Here is a 22285-nt window from a genome sequence, read left to right on the forward strand (position 1 = left end):
GTTTTAAAAAATCTTCTGCCAGGCATGGTGGTTCATGTCTGTAATCCCAACACTTTGGGAGGCTGAAGCAGGAAGATTGCTTGAGCCCAGGAGTTAGAGACCAGCCTGGGCCATAGGGAGATGCTGTCTCTACAAAAAAAAAAATTAGAAAATTAAAAAATTAGGCCGGGTGCAGTGGCTTATGCCTGTAATCCCAGCACTTTGGGAGGTCGAGGTGGGCAGATCACCTGAGGTCAGGAGTTCAAGATCAGCCTGGCCAACATGGCAAAACCCCACCTCCATTAAAAATACAAAAATTAGCTGGGTGTGGTGGCACCCGCCTGTGGCCCCAGCTACTCAGGAGGCTGAGGCAGGAGAATCACTTGAACCTGGGAGGCGGAGGTTGCAATGATCCCAGATCGCACCACTGCACTCTAGCCTGGGCAACACAGCGAGACTCCACCTCAAAAAAAAAAAAAAAAATTAGCCAGGCGTGATGGCACACACCTTTATTTCCAACTACTTGGGAGGGTGAGGTGGGAGGATCGCACTTGAGCCTGACAGGTTGAGGTTGCTGTAAGCTGTGATCATGCCACTGCACTGCACTCCAGCTGGGGTGACAGCAAGACCCTGTCTCAAAAAAAAAAAAAAAAAAAAAAAGTCTGACTGTTTCAGACCCACTCCATAATGACCAATCTGAACCAAGCCATTTCATCTTTTGCCTGGATAACTGCAATGGAGCCCCCACCAGCCTCCCTGCTTCCCTTGTCCCTTATAATTTTCTCAACATCACTCCTCTGCTCAAAACCAACAGTGGCTGCCTCCCCTCGTTCCCCAAGTAGGAGCCAAAGTTCTTACAATGGCCTACATGCTCTACAAGGTGTGATCCTGGCCCTCCCATACTCTGACTCACTTCCTACTTGCTCTCCCTACTCCAGCCACACTGGCTTTCTTGCTGTTCCAAGTAATCTACTGCCTCGGGGCCTCTGCCCTGTTTTCTCTGCCTGGAATGCTCTTTCTAAAGCATGGTTCCTTCACTTCCTTCAAGTCTTTGTTCTAATGCCACTTTCTGAGTAAGGCCTCTGGGCTTTCTTGTTTGCTCTCCGAGCTCTCCTCATTTTCTGCCCTTCTGTGCCCTGTCCTGAGCCTGGGGAGAATGACCCCTCTAGAAAGCAACCTGGGCTTTCTTGCCTCAGGCTTCTGAGTGGGTTTGGTGAATGGTAGGTGCCACCAGGAGATGAAAGGCAAGAGGGGAGAGATGCTGGGGTATTTTTTTCCCTGCACTTTCTCTGCTCTCCTCTGGGCAGTGGCTGTGCCTTCCTTGATCACAGCTGCATTTGGGAATGGATCCCACACTTCCCTGTCCCCTCATCCACGGACTTCCAATAACATGATTTCCTCTCTGCCCTTCAGTTCTCAAAGTAGTCATGCCTTCCAGCTCTTGCTTGTCTTTGGTGCCTCAACACCCCTGTTGTCCAGGCTCCCTGAACCCTGCGCATTTCTCTCGTCCCTTCCTTAAGACTTGAACCTCCTGGCTGGGCGCGGTCGCTAATGCCTGTAATCCCAGCACTTTGGGAGGCCGAGGTGGGTGGATTGCCTGAGGTCAGGAGTTTGAGATCAGCCCGGCCAACATGGTGAAACCCCGCCTCTACTAAAAATACAAAAATTAGCTGGGGATGGTGGCAGGCACCTGTAGTCCCAGCTACTCGGGAGGCTGAGGCAAGAGAATCGCTTGAACCCGCGAGGCGGAGGTTGCAGTGAGCCGAGATCTCACCATTGCACTCCAGCCTGGGCAACAAGAGCAAGACCTCGTCTCAAAAAAAAAAAAAAAAAAAAGACTTGAACCTCCTGAGTTCGATTCTGTTTCCTGCTAGACCCTGACTGGCACACCTTGTGAATCACTTTATTTCCAATTTCCAAATCCAATCCCAATCCACCCCCTCCCCGCTTTTTTGAGATAGGGTCTCACTTTGTGCTGTTGGGAATGTAAGATGATGCAGTCACGGCCAGGCGCGGTGGCTCACACCTGTAATCCCAGCGCTTTGGGAGGCTGAGGCAGGCTGATCACTTGAGGTCAGGAGTTCTAGACCAGCCTGGCCAAAATGGTGATACCCGGTCTTTACTAAAAATACAAAAATTAGCCAGGCATGGTGGTGCGCACCTGTAGTCCCAGTTACTGGGAAGCTGAGGCAGGAGAATCGCCTGAATCCAGGAGGCAGAGGCTGCAGTGAGCCGAGATCGCGCCACTGCACTCCAGCCTGGGCATGGCAGCGAGATGTCTCAAAAAAAAAAAAAAAAAAAGTGCAGTTGCTATGGAAAACAGTATGGTGTTTCCTCAAAAAATAAAGCAGTCTGGAGTGCAGTGGTGCGATCATAGTTCACTGCAGCCTCAACCTCCTGGGCTCAAGCTATCCTCCCGCCTTAGCCTCCTGAGTAGCTGGGACTACAGGCCCGTGCCAGAAAGCCTGGCTAATTTTTTTTGTATTTTTTGTAGAGACAGGGGTCTCGCTATGTTGCCCAGGCTGGTGTCAAACTCCTGGGCTCATCCACCCACCTCAGCCTCCTAAATGGGATTACAGGTGTGAACCACTGCCCACTGCGCCGGGCCCCCCGTCCTTGTTCTTGTACACAGCACATGTTACCATCTAACATATTATATTTCCACGTATTTTTTCACTTTCCTCTACCCTCCACACTCTGGATGGTAAGTCCGAAGGCGCAGGGATGTTTGTTCACTGTTGTATCTTAAGTGGTTGGCACATCGCCGGCTGTCAGCAAATGTTTTTGATATGAATGAATGAGTGAATGACCGACAAGGGGAGCTAAGGGGAAGGCAGCGGAGCGGTCCGCGTCGCAGGCAGAAGAGCTGACTCTCCAGTCTCCGCTCCTGTCTCCGCCCCCGCCCGGAATGCTGAGTGCCCGGGAAGGAGGCGGAAATGAGCGCGCTCAACAGCCCTCCAGCCGGGTGTTTACTTAATTAGGGCCTGCATCCCGAGGCTCGTTTGTGTTTAACCGTCTGCCTAATGGCTTCGTCTGGCTCCGGGTGGGCGCAGGGGAACCTGCGAGGCGAGCGTAGGCCTGGCCACCCTGTCCCGCCGGGGGCCCACTCCATTGCGCCGCGCGGCTGCGCGTAGACCTGACCTCCCCTCGGGCATGAAAAGCGCCCTGCGGGAGATCCAGGCCGGGAGGGCGCGGAGCTCAGCGAGCAGCCCCAGGCTTTCCCAACCGCGTGGTCCACCCCCAGCCTCAGTCCCAGCCCCAGCTGCTGGGCTCACCCGCCGGATAAGGGAGTGCTCCCGAGATACCAGATGCCAGTTGCTCGTTGTACCCTCAGCCATGAAATTGGAGGATTACAACGCTTCTCATTCTCTTAATTCAGGGGATGTGGGGGTGCTAGAAAGAGAGACGGCTCGGCAGACATCTGAGAGCAATAATACCAGGCAGCATTTGGGCACTTGCTCTGTGCCAGATACGATGTTTAGCGTTTCAAACCTTCTAATTTATTTAATACTCATCTATGAAAGGGTAAAATACTAAGATCATAACAGCCCCATTTGACAGATGCAGAACTGAGGCCCAAGGGATTTATTTTACTTCCCCGAGGCTTCAGCGCTGCTAAGGGGTGGGACCTGGGTTTGAACCCAGGCAGGACCGGCCCAAGGGCCCATGCTAAGCCTGAGAGAGCAAGACCCCCACCCTCGCAACGCAAGCAATCCATGGCTTAGCCACAGGCCTGGCGGGGAGGAAGACGGATAGATTACCAGGTTAGCCCTGGAAGGTCAAAGAATCTGTCATTTAAAACTCCAGGCCGGGCGCCGTTTCTCACGCCTGTAATCCCAGCGCTTTAGGAGGCCAAGGGAGGCGGATCACCTGAGGTCGGGAGTTCGAGACCAGCCTGGCCAGTATGGCGAAATCCCGTCTCTACTAAAAATACAAAAATTAGCCTGGTGTGGTGGTGGGCGCCTGTAGTCCCAGCTACTCGGGAGGCTGAGGCAAGAGAGTCGCTTGAACCTGGGAGGCGGAGGTTGCAGTGAGCCGAGATGACGCCACCGTACTGGACGACAGTCAGACTCCATCTCAAAAAAACAAACAAAACAAAAAAACCTCTCCAGTCTCCAGTCCGTTCCTCAAACCCCTAAATCTGAGCTGGGGACGGGGAGGGAGAAGGACCAGGAGGTGGCATCCAGGGCTTCTCAAGGCAGCAGCAGAAGGTGGAGGAGGAGTGAGGGGACAGGCGAGAAAGACTGGCCGGGAAAGCTCAGCTCCGTGGGGAAGGGCTTGTGGGGTAGTGATTGAGACTCAGGACCGTTTTTATGACCAGAGCCCACTTGTGTGCAGCAAGAGGAAAGCACTTCGTGTCTAACGTAGTGGAATGAGAGTAACGTAGAGGAACGAATCCCACGTCTGGCGTTTATCTCCTAGGAACGGTGTGGGAGAGCTGTTTTCCATGGGAGAATCTCTGGAGGCTGCTTTACGCAGCAAGCAGTTTTTACCCAGATTATATACAGTATTTCAGACCAATTTCAAAACCTCTGCATTTTAAAAATTGTCTTTATTTACATTTTACAGAAAGTTGAGAAAGCGTTATTTATATGGGGGATACGGGTGCTGGAGGTTATGGGACTAATAACCCTCTTAGCTCGCACCCTTTGGCACCACTACAGCTTCCAAACTCTGGGACTTTCTCGACTAGCTTCCCTTTGTTTAGCTGTGAAACAGAAGAAGCGGTCCGGGTGTAGCGGCTCACGCCTGTAACCTGAGCACTCTGGGAGGCGGAGGATCGCTTGAGTCCACAAGTTCGAGACCAGCCTGGGCAACATAGGGTGACCCTCCCCCTCCTCCCCCCGCCCCACCACATCGCTACAAAAAATTTTTAAAAATTAGCCGGGTGTGGTGGCGCAAGCCTGTAGTCTCAGCGGGAGCTGAGGCAGGAGAATCGCTTTAGCCCGGGAGGTCGAGGCTGTAGTGAGCCGAGATCGCGCTACTGCACTCCTGGGCGACAGACCGGTCCAAAAAACAGTCCCAGTCCAAAGACCAGGGTCTTTGGAGACCCTGTCTCCAAAAAAAAAAAAAAAAAAAAAAAAATTAGGAAGTTGTATCCAATTCAGAAACGCGGTCCCTCGGGATCTGCTAGTTTTATACCCCGGAGGATCCTCCACGGCGGGCTGGCACCGGAGGTGGAGAAACAGGCTTGGACGGCCCCGCTGTAGCCGCGTGTGGGAGGACACATGGGCCTGCTTCAAAGCTTTGGGATAACAGCGCCTCCAGGGATCATGAATGCGGAGCCTCCGTTTTCAGTGGACTTCAGATGTGTCTCCACTTTTTTCCGCTGTAGCCGCAAGGCAAGGAAACATTTCTCTTCCCGTACTGCGGAGGCTGAGGAGTGCACTGGGTGTTCTTTTCTCCTCTAACCCAGAACTGCGAGACAGGGGCTGAGTCCCTGCAGAGAACAGCTCCAGAAAAGCCAGGAGAGCGCAGGAGGGAATCCGGGAGGCCAGGAGGGGTTCGCTGGGGCCTCAACCGCACCCGCATCGGTCCCACCTGCGAGGGGGCGGGACCTTGTGGCGCTGGACCAATCAGCACCCACCTGCGCTCACCTGGCCTCCTCCCGCTGGCTCCCGGGGGCTGCGGTGCTCAAAGGGGCAAGAGCTGAGCGGAGCACCGGCCCGCCGTCGCGGCAGCTGCCTCACCCCTCTGTCTGCAGCCATGGGGCTCCCTCGTGGACCTCTCGCGTCTCTCCTCCTCCTCCAGGTACTCCACAGCCTCGCCCTGGCCCCGACCGGGACCGCTCCCTGAGGGGCGGGCGGGGTCCGCATGGGGCAGTGGCGTCGGGGAGAGCGCGGGGCTGCGCTCCCTGGGACCAAGGGAGTCCCGGAAGGCCCGTGAGGACCCTGCAGGGTTGGGAGTGCAGCGCCGGGCACGCCTGGACCCAGCCTCCTTCTTCACCCTCTGCCCTCGGGCGCAGGTTTGCTGGCTGCAGTGCGCGGCCTCCGAGCCGTGCCGGGCGGTCTTCGGGGAGGCTGAAGTGACCTTGGAGGCGAGAAACGCCGAGCAGGAGCCCGGCCAGGCGCTGGGAAAAGGTAAGACCCTCAGGGTGGAACCGCGGGGTAGGGGCCGCACGTGATCACTCTGGTGTGGACCGCGCGAGGGGTGTTCGGTCCCGGGCAAGGGACTCCTGGCGCCACCTCAGTTCCCGGGGAGGCGCAGAACGCGCCTCGGGGGCCGGGATTGGGGGTGGTGGCTGACGGAGAAGGCTGGGCAGCAGAGCGCCTATGACATCCAGCCCCTTGTCCGGTAGCCACTGCTTACCTTGACCCCCTTCTCCGAGGTCCCGGATGGCTGAGCCCCTCACCCAGTCTCGACGTGGGAAGTTCTCCCCCGCTGGCCCCAGCAGAGGAATGCGCCGGCCACATTCTTACCCCAACCCCCGCGCAGGTGTGGGGATGAGCCGTGCCCCGGGCAGCCCCCTTCGCCCCTCTCGGGCCCCCTTTGTGAACCGTGCTTTGTGTCTCCGACAGACAGACCGGGTCTGTTTCTTTTCTCCGAGCTCCCCTACCCCGCCCCCCTTCTTCCTCGGCAGCTGGAATGCACTCTTAACCCTGCCCTTCCCGGAGGGCCTGCGCCCCTGTAGCCTGCCTGGAAACTGGGCCCTGGCACACCTGAGCTGGGGCCATCACGTACGGGAACCACCCCGCCCCCAGCGTCTCGGGCCTGGGATGCTAGGTCACTGGGGGGAGTTTGAGGGGGTCAGTGTCCCAAGCTGGCAGGCCTGGGGCTATGGGGGCGATGGACGGGAGATCAAAGCACATTTTTGATCCCTCAGTAACTCCTACCCCCCCTCCCCAAGTTCAAAAACCTGAGGGGGTGGGCGGTGCAACTTTAGTGAGGAGAACCTGTGTGTTATGAGACCCAGGCGGTTGCTGGCTAGTGGAGGGCTTTCTCCCTCTACGTTAAGAGGACAATGGATGGGGGCTCCAGCAAGAGATGAAACCTTAGTTCTTAAACGGGTATAACCCTGGATCCTTGGGTGGGGTTTCAGAGGATCCTTACACTGAAATTTTTGGGAACTTGAGTATTCATTTTGGGGGGAAGGAACTGTGGCTCACCTGGCTTTCAAAACATTGAGAACCCTTGTTACCTAGCATTCTTCTAAAGTCTCCATCAACTTACCCCTCACCCCAGGCACAAATTCCCACTGCTTGAATGTGGGGCTGTCAATGCCTAGGGGACACAGTGGCTGTCTTTTATTTCTCCAAAAGAGGATTGAGGACCTTGAGTCTATGGAAGCCATTTTTAAAAAAATTCTTTCTGCAAATAACTCTGCAGATTGACAAAACAATTAACACCCAGGCTAGGCTAGGCTCCTTAAACCCTTGGCTGTAGGGAGCTGAGGAGAGGCATTAAGAAGCCATGCCTCATAAACTTTAAATTCTTGCGCAGGGGTTTATTACTGGCTGGCTAACAAACTGCAACTCAGCCAACCTGTAAAAATGTGAACTCGGGCAGGGCCCCAAATCCAATTCCGGTTCCCTGAGGAAGCCTTTTTGCTAACCAGACTTATGCCAAATCTACGCCCCCTCCCCTCGCCCCATTGTCAAGTTCTCTGACTACAGTCTCCCAGAGTAGGCTATAGCTTTGAGTGTTGTCTGTACCTTATCTTTCCTACTGAAGCAAGAAATATCAGATTAGCTGTCACTTCACTAGGCTTGAAGTTTTGGGGGGAAGCAGTGATCAGGTTTTCGATTTCATGGTTGGGTTGGCGAGTGCTTCCCGATGACGTCAGGCATTTTAAACCTTTAGAGGAAATTCAGCTTTCTCGGATGTCTGCTTTACGATTGTGAAAAATGGTGGGTTTGCGCCAGGAGCACACCTGGGTTATACAACAAAGGACGGGTTAATGCGCTTGGCGCACCTTGAAACTCCCTGCCACATGGCTGGGTCTTAGAGTAGGCTTCCAATGGCATGGGCTGCTGCTTTCTTTTTTAAGTAAAAGTGCATTTCTTGGTCCAGTTGGTCCCAATAAATTGGGACTTCCCAACAAAACATATTGCTATTTCTCCCTTTGGTCTTCAGCTGGCACTTTTGCCACCCCACCTGCACCCTAATTCCTCATCCTCAAAACATAGATCCCCAGCCTGGATCCAGCCACGTTGAAAGGGTTATCCTGCAGGAACATATACACTCTCAAGTTTAGCCAAGCAGACAAGTTTCCATATTGCTAAGGAACAATAACCCCTGTTGTTCGCCCTTGGGTTATGAATATCAAGGGTGTCTCTGAAGTTCAGCTCAAAGAACTTATCTGATGTAATTAATGCCTTGTTTGTATGTGCATCTTCCCCTTCAAAGCCCTTTTGCAACTCTGAGCTTGCTTTATCCTCCTAACCTTCCCTTGAAGCAGGTGAGGTAAATGTTAAACAAGCTGAGCTCTTAATCTCAGAATTTTGAACTTCAGAAACCCCATAGTCTAGCCTTGCCTGAGGTTTTGAAGGTAGAGAAACAGAGGCACAGCTTAATGGATTGGATTCGCTAAAGCCAAACAGCTCATGAACTTCTTTGAGGGTGACAGACACAACTTTTACCTCCTGGTATATGCCCAGGGCCTGATACCTTACAGGATGCCCAGTCGTGTATGAATTATGAATGAATTTGACAACCTTGTGAAGGGCGGCCCATTTTATAGATGAAGCCTACATGACTGTCGCTTCACCAAGTCATCACTGCAGTGATCGGCTGGGATTTGAACGGAAATTTTGGACCCCCAAGTTCCCTGGCTTTTTTTTTTTTTTGAGATAGGGTATCGCTCTGTCACCCAGCCCAGGCTAGAATGCAATGATGCAATCACGGTTCACTGCAGCCTCTACCTCCTGGGCTCTGGTGATCCTCCTATCACAGCCTCCCAAGTAGCTGAGACCACAGACATGTGCTGCCATGCCTGGCTAATTTTTAATGTTTTGCAGAGACGGAGTCTCACTATGTTGCCCAGACTGGTCACAAACTCTGGGCTCAAGCAATCTTCCCACCTCAGCCTCCCAAGCACTGAGATGACAGGTATGATCCACTGTGCCCAGCTCCCTGGCATTTTTTACTACCAGAAAGCAGGGCCTGAGTGGAGAGGGTAGAACGTTGGATCCCTGAATCCCACAGCTATAAATAACAAGCTCTCCCGGCTCCCCGCCCCAAGAGTGCTTAGTCATTTTTTTTTTTTTTTATTGTAGGGTTTTCCAGAAACATTCATGTAGAGGAAACTGATTTGGATTTAGTCTCTAAGGGCCCAAGTGAGGGGTCTTGACTAGCTCAAGAGGAAAGGTTAATCTGGAGGGAAGGAGAGCCGGCACATTCCCCCAGCCCAGTCCCACAGTCTGGGGGCCACCTTCCTTCAAGTGTGGTCTGGAAGCCGACAGTGGAGAGGTGGGAGGAGGGAACTTTCATGGTATTAGTGCCGTGATTAAAAGTGAGTGACCTACAGTGGTCTACTCATCCTTAAGGGTGAACAACTGAGAGAGGCAGCTTAATGGCAGTCAAACAGATGCAGTCCTTCATTATGGCCTTCAGCAGGATCATCTGACCCACAGTCAGCCTTTGGGTCAGATTAAAAACTAACCATCAGCTTTGGGAGGAAACTTCCAACTTCAATAATGCATCTGACTGAGCACAAGTTAACATCAAGATGGTTTTGTCTATTTCAGCTCTGGGTGTAAAAACTGCCTTTTATTGTGGAAGCCCCTACTCTGGGGAATGCTCTTTATTTACATTTCATTCTTCCTGTAAGCATATATTTCACATCTGCATAGATCAGGCACTGTTCCACAACTTCAACTAAAGCAATGAACAAAACGAAGTCCCTGCCCTTGGGGAGCTTACGGTCTAGTAATTTTTTTTCTTTTTTTCTTAAAAACAGAGGTTTTATTGCATTTGGCCCACAGTCGGTGTTTCACATTATCTCACAGTGCAGGGCCCCTGGGTAAGGGGGTCCCTGTGCAGTACTTGGCGGGGCGTGTGGCCAGGGGAGATGAAGCAGTATAGCTGGTCAGGCCCAGAAGGGGAAATGGAGGGCTGGGGGCACCTTAAAACCTACTGAGGGGTGAGGCGCGATGGCTCACGCCTGTAATCCCAGCACTTTGGGAGGCTGAGGTGGGCAGATCACATGAGGCCAGGAGTTCAAGACTAGCCTGGCCAACATGGTGAAATCCCGTATCTACTAAAAATACAAAAATTAGCTGGGCATGGTGGTGGTGTGCCTGTAATCACAGTTACTTGGGAGGCTGAGGCAGGAGAATCGCTTGAGCCCAGTAAGTGGAGGTTGCAGCAAGCCAAGATTGCGCCACTGCACTCCAGCCTGGGCAACAGAGTGAGACTCCACCTTAAAGAAAAAAAAAAAACCTGAGGACCACAGTAGGGGGTGGTTAGCATGGAGAGGGGATCAGGTTTAGCCCCAACAACTCAGAATTCTACTTCCTTGTGCGGGCCTCAGTTTCCCCACTGGGCCCCTGGGCAGGCCTGAGGGTCCTGAGAAAGCCGGCCACTCAGGAGCCTGACATATTTTAGCATCGTGGTCAGGTCCCCTCTCCTAGGGGACTCATTTCCCAGCACCCTCTCCACTGTCCCTGCCCCATTCCTTGGGGAAAAAATTATATATATTTTTTCTTTTTTTGAGACGGAGTTTTGCTCTTGTTGCCCAGGCTGGAGTGCAATGGCGCGGTCTTGGCTCACCGCAACCTCCACCTTCTGGGTTCGAGCGATTCTTCTGCCTCAGCCTCCCGAGTAGCTGGTACAGGCATGCGCCACAACGCCTGGCTAATTTTGTATTTTTAGTAGAGACAGGGTTTCATCATGTTGGTCAGGCTGGTCTCGAACTCCCGACCTCAGGTGATCTGCCCACCTTGGCCTCCCAGAGTGCTGGGATTACAGGTGTGAGCCACCATGCCCGGCCATATTTTTATTTTAATATGTCCTGAAACTTTTGTGGGTACAGAAACCACAAACTGATCGGCTGACAGGAGGCAAGGCAACTGGTAACCTTTGGGGACCAGTTCCCTCCATGCCCAGGTCTCTTCTCCCCAGCACAGCTCAGCCCATAGCCTGGACGTGCCAGCAGGGACCCTCACCCTACATGCATCGGGATATAGCCTTAACCCCTTCCCCACAGCCTGGTGGCCCAGTTCTGCGAAGGAACCAAGGCAAGGGGGGAAAATCCCTGCTGCCAGATCCCATGCCGCTACTCACAGACCCTCGGTTGATTGGCAACACTGAACAGGTTAAAAAAAAAAAAAAGAAGAAGAAGAAAACAGAGAAAAACACCAAAACCCAGACAGGGAGACGATGTGGGGAGAGAGCGTGCTGGGAGCCTTAGTAGCTGGCCTCCTTCTGGTTGTAAGGGGGATATTCAGGGGCCTTCCCTGGGCCTGGGCAGTCGTTGGTGCCCGAGGGAGCCCTGTTGGCCACTGGGCCTTGTGGGCAGTACTTGGAATTGTATATCTGCCGGCCCAGGCCAAAGACCTGGCTGCTCTGGTTAGCACCCTGCATGTAGCCCATCTGCAGGGACATGGAGGAGTTGTCACACTTGTTGGTGCCCAGCTTGGTGTCATAGATGTGCTGCTGGGTCCAGGGAGCCGTCATGCCCACGTGGCTGGCGCACTTGTTTGTACCCATCTGGAGGCTGACGGTCGAGTGGTCCACGGGGGCAGAATGTGGTTCTTGGGGCTGTAGAGATGCCTCCTTGTGCCGTACCTGGTCATACCCGACTGGCTAGCACATTTGTTGGTGCCCATCTGCAGCCCGATGATGCACTGGTCGGCCTTCGTGGTGTTCTAGTCGAAGTTCCGCTCCTGCTTCTTTGCGTACCTGACACTGATGTCCACCCCGCTCTGCAGCCCCTTAGTCTTGGCCTTCCCCGCCAGGGCAAGAAGAGACACCTGCACCTGCATCATGTTCTCGCTCTCAAACAGGTTACTGGCCTCAAACAGGTCCATGGGGTTCATGCCATAGCTGACTGTGGCCTTGATGAAGTTGGAGAGGTTTTCTAGCTGGTGCCAGTTCTGTGTGGAGTGGTTGATCTTGGGGACTGAGTCTGGCTGCAGCTCGTTCATGAGTGTGTGTAAGATAATTCTGTCCTTCAGGCCCTTCTGGAAGTCAGGGCTGATGGAGAGGCTGGTGAGTCCCTCGATCCAGCTGTGGAGCTCTGCCTCCTTCTGGGGGTCATATTTGGACAGGAGCCGGTTCTTGACCTCGGCTGAGAGCCAGTATGAGTGGCCCTTGTTGAACTGCATGGAGAATATGGCTGGCGGGTGCGGTGGCAGGACAGGACCGACTGGAGGTGACCAACGGGCCCTAATTTAGTAATTTTCTGTGCTTATGGGTTGCCCTGCAAAGCAGTTGTTGATAATTTCCACTTAGCTGTAAAATGAGGTTAAGGAAGTCAGTGAGAGGTCACTGGTGCAATAAACAGAAGGCCAGGATTTAAACCCTGGTGTTTTGCCTCCACAATCCAGGGAGATATCCATAAATGTGGCTCCGAGGAATGAATGGGAACTGGACCTTCAAGCCTAGCAGGCTGCTTTCCTGGCTTAGCAGCAGAGTAGGGTTAACTTGCTGAAGACTGTCCTGCATCACCAGTAGCTTGTGCCTGGGGAGCAGGTCTCAAACCTCTAGTCTCCCTTCCCACTTCCTCATATGCCACTGTGTTCCTAGGTTACCCAGTGCAGGGTGCTCTCACCTCCCTGCTGCACAAGGAAGGCATTGCTTATGACAAGCAAAGAGTTTCTAGGGCCAGAAACTATACCTGTGCAAAGCATTTGGAGGATGATGGAAGAGGAGGGAGGGAAGGGCCTCCCCAGCTCCAGTCAATTGAGGCTTTGGTCCTGAGGCTGAACAGTCTCCATTCAGAGGCTCGATGTTATTGAAGAATAATAAATGTAGATAAGAGTGCTGAAATGATGAGTGTGCAGCCCGATGAACATCGCTAACTTAAAACCCCTGTGTTTCTGGCACACAGACCAAGAAACAGCATTACCAGGGCCTTGGATGCCCCCTCCCTCCTAATTTCAACACTTCTCTCAAGATAACCACTCTCTGACTTCTGAGTACCACAGGTGAATTTGCCTGCATTTGAACTTTCTGTAAGAGGATGATACAATTATCTTAGCTCTGGCTGCTTTCATGGCACCATTGAGAGATTCTTGCATAATTCTGGATGTAGTTCTAGTTGATTCTCATTGTATAGTATTTCATTATGTGACTATCCACAATTCTGCTCTTGATGGGCATTTCAGTAGTTTCCATTTTGTGCAAATCTTCTGGTGACCTGTGCACCCCTATTTGTTAGTTATACACCTGGGGCACAATTGCTGGGTTAACTGATGACCTGAGGATTCCAGTACTGTGATCCTGGACTGGGATATCAGCTCCTCTCTGTTCTGAAGTAGTGAGGTGTCTTCTGCATTCTCCCACCCCAACAGTCTCCCTGCCAGACCCACCCCCTTCCGGAGTCTTGATTTTCATCTGGCTCTATGCTAAGAGACAGCAAGTTTTTATTATGTACTTGGCCTCATCCTTTGTCTTGGGGGAGAAAAGCTTCCCTTTCTTTGTCCTTATCCTGATGCTTGCTTCTTTCCTCAAAAGTAGAAAGGGAATTTGGAAAGGGCCCTGAATTTCTTTTCTTTTTCTTCTTTCTTTTTTTTTTTTTTTGAGACGGAGTCTCGCTCTGTCGCCCAGGCTGGAGTGCAGTGGCGTGATCTTGGCTCACTGCAAGCTCCGCCTCCCAGGTTCATGCCATTCTCCTGCCTCATCCTCCCGAGTAGCTGGGATTAAAGGCACCCGCAACCACGCCCGGCTAATTTTTTATATTTTTAGTAGAGACAGGGTTTCACTGTGTTAGCCAGGATGGTCTCGATCTCCTGACCTTGTGATCCGCCCGCCTCGGCCTCCCAAAGTGCAGGGATTACAGGCGTGAGTCACCGCGCCCGGCCGAATTTCTTGAGAACTTCTTTCTGAGTGGAGATTTATTTGTTCTTAATTTTTTTTTTTTTTTTTTTTTTTTGAGATGGAGTCTCACTCTGTTGCCCAGGCTAGAGTGCAGTGGCACAATCTCAGCTCATTGTAAACTCCGCCTCCCGGATTCAAGTGATTCTCCTGCCTCAGCCTCCTGAATAGCTGGGACTACAGGCATGCGCCACCATGCCCAGCTAATTTTTTGTATTTTTAGTAGAGACAGGGTTTCACCCTGTTAGCCAGGATGGTCTCGATCTTCTGACCTCGTGATCTACCCGCCTCGGCCTCCCAAAGTGCTGGGATTACAGGCGTGAGCCACCGCACCTGGCCTTCTTAATTTTTAAATTATTATTATTATTATTATTTTTGCGGCTGGGTGCGGTGGCTCACGCCTGTAATCCCAGCAGTTTGGGAGGCCGAGGCAGGCGGATCACCTGAGGTCAAGAGTTCGAGACCAGCCTGGCCAACATGGTGAAACCCTGTCGCTACTAAAAATACAAAAAATTAGCTGGGCGTGGTGGTGGGTGCCTGTAATCCCAGCTACTTGGGAGGGTGAGGCAGGAGAATCTCTTAAATCTGAGAGGTGGAGGTTGTAGTGAGCGGAGATCGTGTCACTGCACTCCAGCCTGGGTGACTGAGCAAGACTCTGTCTCAAAAAAAAAAAAAAAAAAATATATATATATATATATATATATATATATATTTGTTTTAATTAGAGGTGGCCGGCATGATGGCCCACACCTATAATCCCAGCACTTTGGGAGGCCAAGGTGGGCGGATCACTTGAGGTCAGGAGTTCAAGACCAGCCTGGCCAACATGGCGAAACCCCGTCTCTACTAAAAATACAAAAATTAGCCTGGCATGGTGGTGTGCCCATGTAATCCTAGCTACTCACGAGGCTGACGTAGGAGAATTGCTTGAGCCCGGGAAGCAGAGGTTGCAGTGAGCCGAGATTGCACCACTGCATTCCAGCCTGGGCAACAGAGCAAGACTCCATCTCCAAAAATAAATAAATACATAAAATAAAGAAGGGGTCTCACTATGTTGCCTGGGCTGGCCTTGAAGCCCTAGCCTCAAGCAATCATCTTGCCTCAGCCTCCCAAAGTGCTAGGATTACAGGTGTGAGCCACTGTGCACGGCCCTGGGTGGAGATTTTTATCCTGACCAGTGTGTGGGTGGGCAGCAGCCTCCTTATTTGGCCAACATGTTCAAATCCAGCTCCTCTCTTATAGAAACAGTGAAGTGTCTGAGATCCAAAGCCAAGTTGAAATGGTCATTCAGCCAACAAATGTCTGAGTACCTACTAGGTACTAGATACTCAGAGGGTAAGTAAGGCCACAGCTCCTAACCCTCAATGAACTCCTGATTAGAGTTCAGGTACTGTTTACTGTCAGGTACTGTTCTAGGTGCTGGGGATTCATTAGTGAACAAAATGTGCAAAAATCCTGCCCTCAAAGGGCCACTTACCTGCTAGTATAGAGAGACAGGCAAAATAAGTACAATATATGCATATATGAGATTGAGGAGGGGCCGGGCATGGTGGCTTACACCTGTAATCCTAGTACTTTGGGAAGCCGAGGCAGGCAGATCACTTGAGGTCAGGAGTTCGAAACCAGCCTGGCCAACATAGTGAAACCCCGTCTCTGCTAACAACAACAAACAAACAAACAAAAAAACCCAAAAATAATTAGCCTGGCATGGTGGCAAGCACCTGTAATCCCAGCTTACTCGGGAGGCTGAGGCAGGAGAATGGCTTTGAACCCAGGAGGCGGAGGTTGCAGTGAGCTGAGATTAAGCCACTCCACTGCAGCCTGGGCGACAGAGCGAGACTCCGTCTCAAAAAAAGAAAAAGAGATTGAGGGGGAGGTGGGAAAGGAGTGATATAGAGTCACATAGGAGGGGCTGCTGACATGTTCTTGGAGAAACTTCGAGGAACTGATGTCCAAGCTGGCAGCCAAGGAAGAAGAATTAGGCAAGGGAGTTGGGCATGAGAGGTGGCGTGGAGTGTTCTGGCAGAGGAACAACACGAGGGTTCCAGGGACTTGGATACATTGAATCTGGCTGGATCATGGAGTGTGAGGTGGGGAGAGCCAGTGAGGCATAGGCAGGGTCCATCCCCGCTTGAAATTTGTCTCACCCCATAACAGAGGCAGCAAAGTGTTTGGGGAAATCCCAGTTGTACCAGTATGGTGACATAATGGCTGAAGTCCCAGTTGTACCAGTATGGAGGCCAGGGTCTCTGAAGTCTTCCCTGGAACCAGGATATCGGCCCCCACTCCCAGCAACCCTTCTCAACTCCCCTCCCACTTCTCAGACTGGAGGACCATGTCTGCCTCAGTTGCCTTTTTCTCATTTCATTTAGTCACCTGGCATTGCCAACCCAGGCAGCAGGCAGCAGGGCTGGCAAGGAAGGGCTGTGAAAACTCACCACCACCACCCAGATACCACTTGAGAGCTTACTGAATTCCAGAATCACACTATGTACTTTATGTAATAAGCCCCTTTAATCCTCCTAAAAGCCCCATGGGGTGGGTGGAATTGGCCCCATTTAACTGGATAGGAAACCTCGGCTTGTCACTTTGTAACTATCTAAGGTCACCCAGCTAATAAATTGTGGAGTCACATTTTGAACACAGGTGTGACCCCCTAAGTATGAGGCACTGACCATTTGGAAATCAGGGTGGGAAAGGGAAAGATATTTGGAGTCTTCTGGCCCCAGCCAAATTAGAGGAAGATTGGAAATAGTTAACTTCTGACTCAAGGGCTTTGAATTCCTGTTCCCTCCACAGGCCCCTGCTAATCGCCAGGAGGGTGGGGGGTGGCAGGCACTTCTGCCCAGGACCTCTGGCCTCCCTTTTAAGATATGGGGGAACAAGGAGGGTTCAGATCCCAGACCTGATAGCACTTAAACTGACAGCCCTCTGCCGAGAACTGTCACCCCACCCCCACCTGCCTCCAGCAGCAAAGACCTCCCACCTCTTGCTCTGGGTAGAAGAGCTTGACAGACCCTTCCCCACTAGGGGAATTCCACTCCTCCCCCAGCCAAATCTGGGCATCTTCAGGGCCCTGGGTTACCTAGAGCATCAGAGGTCTGCAAATTCCTCCAGCTGACAGAATTCCCTCCAGGCTGCAGCTGCCTCTGTCTGCTGGACTTAAGAGTGTTGGGAACCTGCTGCTTGAGCAGTGAACCAGAATGCCTCACCTGGGGAAAGAAAGCCAAACGGGTTGGGTGTGATGGCTCACACCTGTAATCCCAGCACTTTGGGAGGCCTAGGCGGGTGGATCACCAGAGCTCGGGAGTTTGAGACCAGCCTGGCCAACATGGCGAAACCCTGTCTTTACTAAAAATATAAAAATTAGCCAGGCATGGTGGCATGTGCCTGTAGTCCCAGCTACTCGGGAGGCTGAGGTAGAAGAATCGCTTGAACCCGGGGGGCAGAGGTTGCAGTGAGCCGAGATCGCGCCACTGCACTCCAGCCTGGGCGACAGAGCAAAACTGTCTCAAAAAGCCAAACAAACGTCTTCCTTTCTCCCTCGACCCCATCTTTGAACTCAGGACTCTGGCTCTGTGGCTGTCTAACATCTGAGGAGAGGGCTCAGCGCCAAGGCCACAGAGGGGGCTGCCTCTGGGGGGCTGCCTCCCTTCGCGAGAGCCTCGCCAGGTGCTACTGAACCCCAGGAGGAAAGATCTGTTTTTCCCTAGGACTCTGAGGCATCTTAGGGCTAAATCGGGAGATGGGGACTGGGGAGGTATAATCCAAGGCCCTCTTCTTCTCCTTCCATCTCAGTAGCCCCCCTTTTGTTCAAGACCACTTTAAAGTTGGAAGTTACCTATTAGCAAGAGACCTTGACAACCTGTGTTGTACGCTAGGAGAAGTAGAAGGTATTTTTGCTTGAGTTCTGACTCTAGGGTCTCACATTCGCTTTAGGAAGTCGTTGATTCCCAGGAATTAACTGTGTCTAAGAGTGCATGCGCATCTTTCTAAGAAGTCTCCTCCTTCAAATTTGGGGACCACAGGTATTCCCCAGATCTCCCAGTCTTTTTTTTTTTTTTTTTTTTTTTAAGAGGGTCTCACTATGTTGCCCAGGCTGGTCTTGAACTCCTGGCCTCAAGTGATCTGCCCGCCTCAGCCCCCCAAAGTTGGGATTTCTGGTGTGAGCCATCATTCCTGGCCCCCAGTCATTTTATAGAGAAGCTAGAACTACTGTTTAGAGAAATGATTTGCACTTGGGTCCATTTGGAAATTCTTCAGACTCTCATTAAACCCAGCAGTGGGAAGAGACCTGATGGTATATATCCCAGCAGAGGCAAGGGAAAAATGGATTCTAAGCTGTTTCTCATCCCAAATGATGTGGCCTGAGGCGAGTTACTGAGTCCAAGCTCCTCAGCCTTGAGGCCCTAATTTCCCTGTGCGTGCGTGGGAAATGGCCCTGGAGCTATGAGGGGGCGGCTGGCTGGACTGCTCACTGGCCAGTGAGAGGGCCCAGGTGGAGGGTTCGGCTGCTCTCCTGGGTGTCTTGCTGAAGGCTGACTGCCTTCTGAGCAGCCTTTGCACAGCGTGCCCCATCTTGTCGTAACTTCAGGCAGGGGAGAAACAGCAACTTGTGAGCTCTCCCCACACAAGCCAGGACAGGACGCCAGGCCCACACACTGCCTGCCTTCTCCCTGTAGAGTCGCTTCATCCAGGCTTCCCACCGTACTTCGAGACCTGCTCTTCCCTTGTCTTTTATGGTCTTTTTCCGCTTCCAGAAGTCTCCTGCATTCCCCAGCTGGGACTCAGCTCCACTTCAACTGGTTTATCCCTGCTTTTGGCCTCTGAGTCAGTAGTTTGCAAGCTTGGCTGGTGATCAGACTACCTGGGGAGCTTTTTATTTTTTAATCGTCTCCTCCCCAATGTATACCATTTTATATTGTTTACATAGGGACGGTTGGTTGGTTGGGATTTCAAATTAATACATGAAAATATGCTCACTGTAAAGATACACCTTTTTCAATAAAATATGTGGCACTTACTATGGGACAGATAAAGTTCTTAGTACTTTATATGCATCAGCTCATTTAATCCTCAAACATCCCTTGAGGGAGGTACTATTGTTGTCCCCATTTTACAGGTGAGGAAACTGAGGCCAGAGAAGTTAAGTAACTTGCCCAAGATCACACAGCTAAGTAAGTAGTAGAGCTCAGATTCAAACCTAAGCAGACTGAGCTTAACACCACTGAACTCTACTGCCTGTCAATAGAAGCAAGTCAGAAATAAACACATGAAGGCTGGGGTATGGTGGCTCACAACTGTAATTCTGGCACTTTGGGAGGTTGAGGTGGGAGGATTGCTTGAACCCAGGAGTTCGAGACCAGCCTGGGCAACATAGTGAGACCCCCGTTTCTACAAAAAATACAAAAGTTAGCCAGGCATGGTGGTGCATGCCTGTAGTCCCATCTACTCTACTCAGGTGTCTGGGGCAGGAGAATCGCTTGAACCTGGGAGATGGAGGTTGCAGTGAGCCAAGATCATATGACTGCACTGCACTCCAGCCTGGGCGACAGAGTGAGATGCTGTCTCAAAAAAAAAAAAAAAAAAAAGGATCTTTTGAGGCCGGGAGGCAGAGGTTGCAGTGAGCCAAGATCACACCACTGTACTGTAGCCTGGGTAACAGAGCGAGACCCTGTCTCCAAAAAAAAAACAAAAAATAAATAAAGAGAAAAAGAAATAAACACGTGAAATTTCTTTTCTTCCCCAGTTCTACTCTCTTAAGGGCAAGCACAGTTACTGATTTTATAAGAATCCTGTAGACCCTTTTTTTTTTTTTTGCACAAAAAACTTATGTATGCATACAGGAATTTTAAAAACAAGAATTGGACTATATCATGCATACAAATGTTACTCTGCAACTCACTTTTTAACTTAGAATCACAGGCATCTTTCCAGACTGTTAAATACACATCTATCTTGTTTTTAATAGCGCCGTAGTCTTTTACATGGTGAATGTACCATGATTTATTTAGCCAGTCTTCTACTTTTATCTTTTACAGATGTGGTGGTAGGGAAGAGTTAACATCAAAATTGTAAAGTGTTTGGATTTTTAGCAATCTAACTATCAGTAATTGCCTTATTAGGAAAGACTGCTGTAGAAAGATGATCGAGTGAACTGTTCATCTTAACATCATCCAGATAAACTGAGCTTTCATGTTTAAACAATACCTTTAAGACAGACTCTGCTGTAAACTTAAGGTTACTATACCATTTAAAAATAGTTTTCATACTAACTTTTGTTTTATGACTATCTAAATAATAGTCAATAGTTTCAAAAGCATATGAATTCACCAAAAATCAAAAACTTTTAAATTGCATGACTCAGAAGTAAACTACCACATTCATTCACACTAGCATTATTTTCCCTGGGTGTTGAGAGATTGAGAATGTGTCATCAGTCAATTCAAAGTGCATTTTTTTCTCAAGTTTTTCTTTAGATTTCAAAATCTAGTTAGCAAGCATTTTGCTGAATAAAAGTTGATTTCCAGTCTTAAAGCAGACACTCATTTCTGTTCTTATTTTTCCCCCAAGAGGAGCTTATGAGTTTTTTCTTAAACTCAAATATTGCTGCACTAAAGCCTAGGACAGGGTGGTTGCATTGATATAAAGGATGCATTCTTGAAAACCACAAATAGGCTGGGCGCTGGGGCTCATGCCTGTAATCCCAGCACTCTGGGAGGCCGAGGCCGGCAGTTCACGAGGTCAGGAGATCGAGACCATCCTGGCTAACACAGTGAAACCCCGTCTCTACTAAAAAACACAAAAAATTAGCTGGGCATAGTGGCGGGCGCCTGTAGTCCCAGCTACTTGGGAGGCTGACGCAGGAGAATGGCGTGAACCCAGGAGGCAGAGCTTGCAGTGAGCCAAGATCGCGCCACTGCACCCCAGCACTCCAGCCTGGGCAACATAGCAAGACTCCGTCTCAAAAAAAAAAAAAAGAAAATGAAAATTACAAATAATTCATAATTCCCATGATTCAAGACTTACATTCTCATATGAACACATGTGAAGTGTATGTATGGGGTTGGGGGGCCAAGGGGATGCTTACAATTCACTACCCTCCAGCTTTGAAATTATGTAACTTAAAACTTTTAATTTGGGAGATTTGCATTTCTTCAAACTTTACATAAAAAGCAAGACTAATATTTATAGCACCATTTCAAATTTCTGCAGTTGAAGTTTGCATGAAATATATCTGTATTATAATGTATAGAGTGCCTGAATTGGGGTCCCAGAGCCACTGTGTCTGGGTTGAATCTGTTTGTCCACTTACTACTTGTGGAAACTTGGGGCAAGTTACTTAACCTCTGTGCCTCAGTTTTCTCATCTGTAAAATGAATATAATAATGGGGATCTCATATGGTTATAGTGAAGATTAGATGAGTTTGTGTATGAAACAGCATGTAGTGAGTACATCAATGTTAAGTGCCAGTGGCAGGAGGAATAGCAGTATTGTTATAGCTGGAATAGTTTATACATATTTCTTTAGACTGGATTTCTAGAAGTGAAATTGTTGGGTCACGTGACTTTCATAGTTCATTCAACAATTATTAAACACCTACTTTGTACTGGGCACAGTGCTAAATGCTGGGAGACAGTGAGAAGCAAATTCTAGTGGGGGAGATAGGCAATTAAATAATCACTAGTAACTTTTTTTTGTTTATTTTGGAGATGGCGTCTTACTCTGTATCCTAGGCTGGAATTCAATGGCGCAATCTCCGCTCACTGCACCCTCTGCCTCCCGGGTTCAAGCAATTCTTCTGCCTCAGCCTCCCAAGTAGCTGGAATTATAGGCACCTGCCAGCACACCTGGCTAATTTTTTTGTGTTTTTAGTAGAGATGGGGTTTCGCCAAGTTGGCCAGGCTGGTATCGAACTCCTGACCTCAGGTGATCTGCCCGTCTCAGCCTCCCAAAGTGCTGGGATTACAGGCGTGAGCCACGGCGCCCAGCCAATCACTACTAAACATATAATCACAAGTTGTAATAAATTCTATGGAGGAAAGTTATTCAAAGCCAGAAGGGTTTTTCACAGGGGAATCTGATGTAGTTTGGGAGGGTTGAGGGAAATTTCCCTGAAAAAGTAACTTTTGAATTGGGATCTGAAAGATGTCAGGAGTTAACTGTGTAAAATCAGGATGGGAATGCAAAGAGACACTGTTCCAGACAGAGGGAGCAGTGTGTGCAAAGGCCTTGTGGTAGGGGGTTATGCTGTATTTAAGAAGAGGCTCAATGTGGCTAGAGAGAGAGATTGGCACATTAAAGAGTTTGTTTTTTAGGACACGGTGG

At 50.4% G+C, this 22285-nt stretch overlaps 1 protein-coding gene and 1 pseudogene across 1 annotated transcript in view; one reads left to right on the plus strand and one right to left on the minus strand.

Moving 5' to 3' along the window:
* Nucleotides 1-5190: 5190 nt before the first annotated feature.
* Nucleotides 5191-22285, plus strand: part of CDH3 (cadherin 3) — a 54085-nt gene continuing 36990 nt past the window's right edge. Inside the window, exons 1-2 of the mRNA XM_002826574.6 lie at nt 5191-5730; nt 5945-6059. Of these exons, the coding sequence (XP_002826620.3) occupies nt 5686-5730; nt 5945-6059 (160 nt within the window). The 5' untranslated portion in view covers nt 5191-5685. The remainder of the gene's footprint in view (nt 5731-5944; nt 6060-22285) is intronic.
* LOC103892696 (calponin-2-like) lies at nt 11326-18534 on the minus strand (annotated as a pseudogene).

This window comes from Pongo abelii, chromosome 18 (assembly GCF_028885655.2).
Source record: "Pongo abelii isolate AG06213 chromosome 18, NHGRI_mPonAbe1-v2.0_pri, whole genome shotgun sequence".
NCBI lineage: Eukaryota > Metazoa > Chordata > Mammalia > Primates > Hominidae > Pongo > Pongo abelii.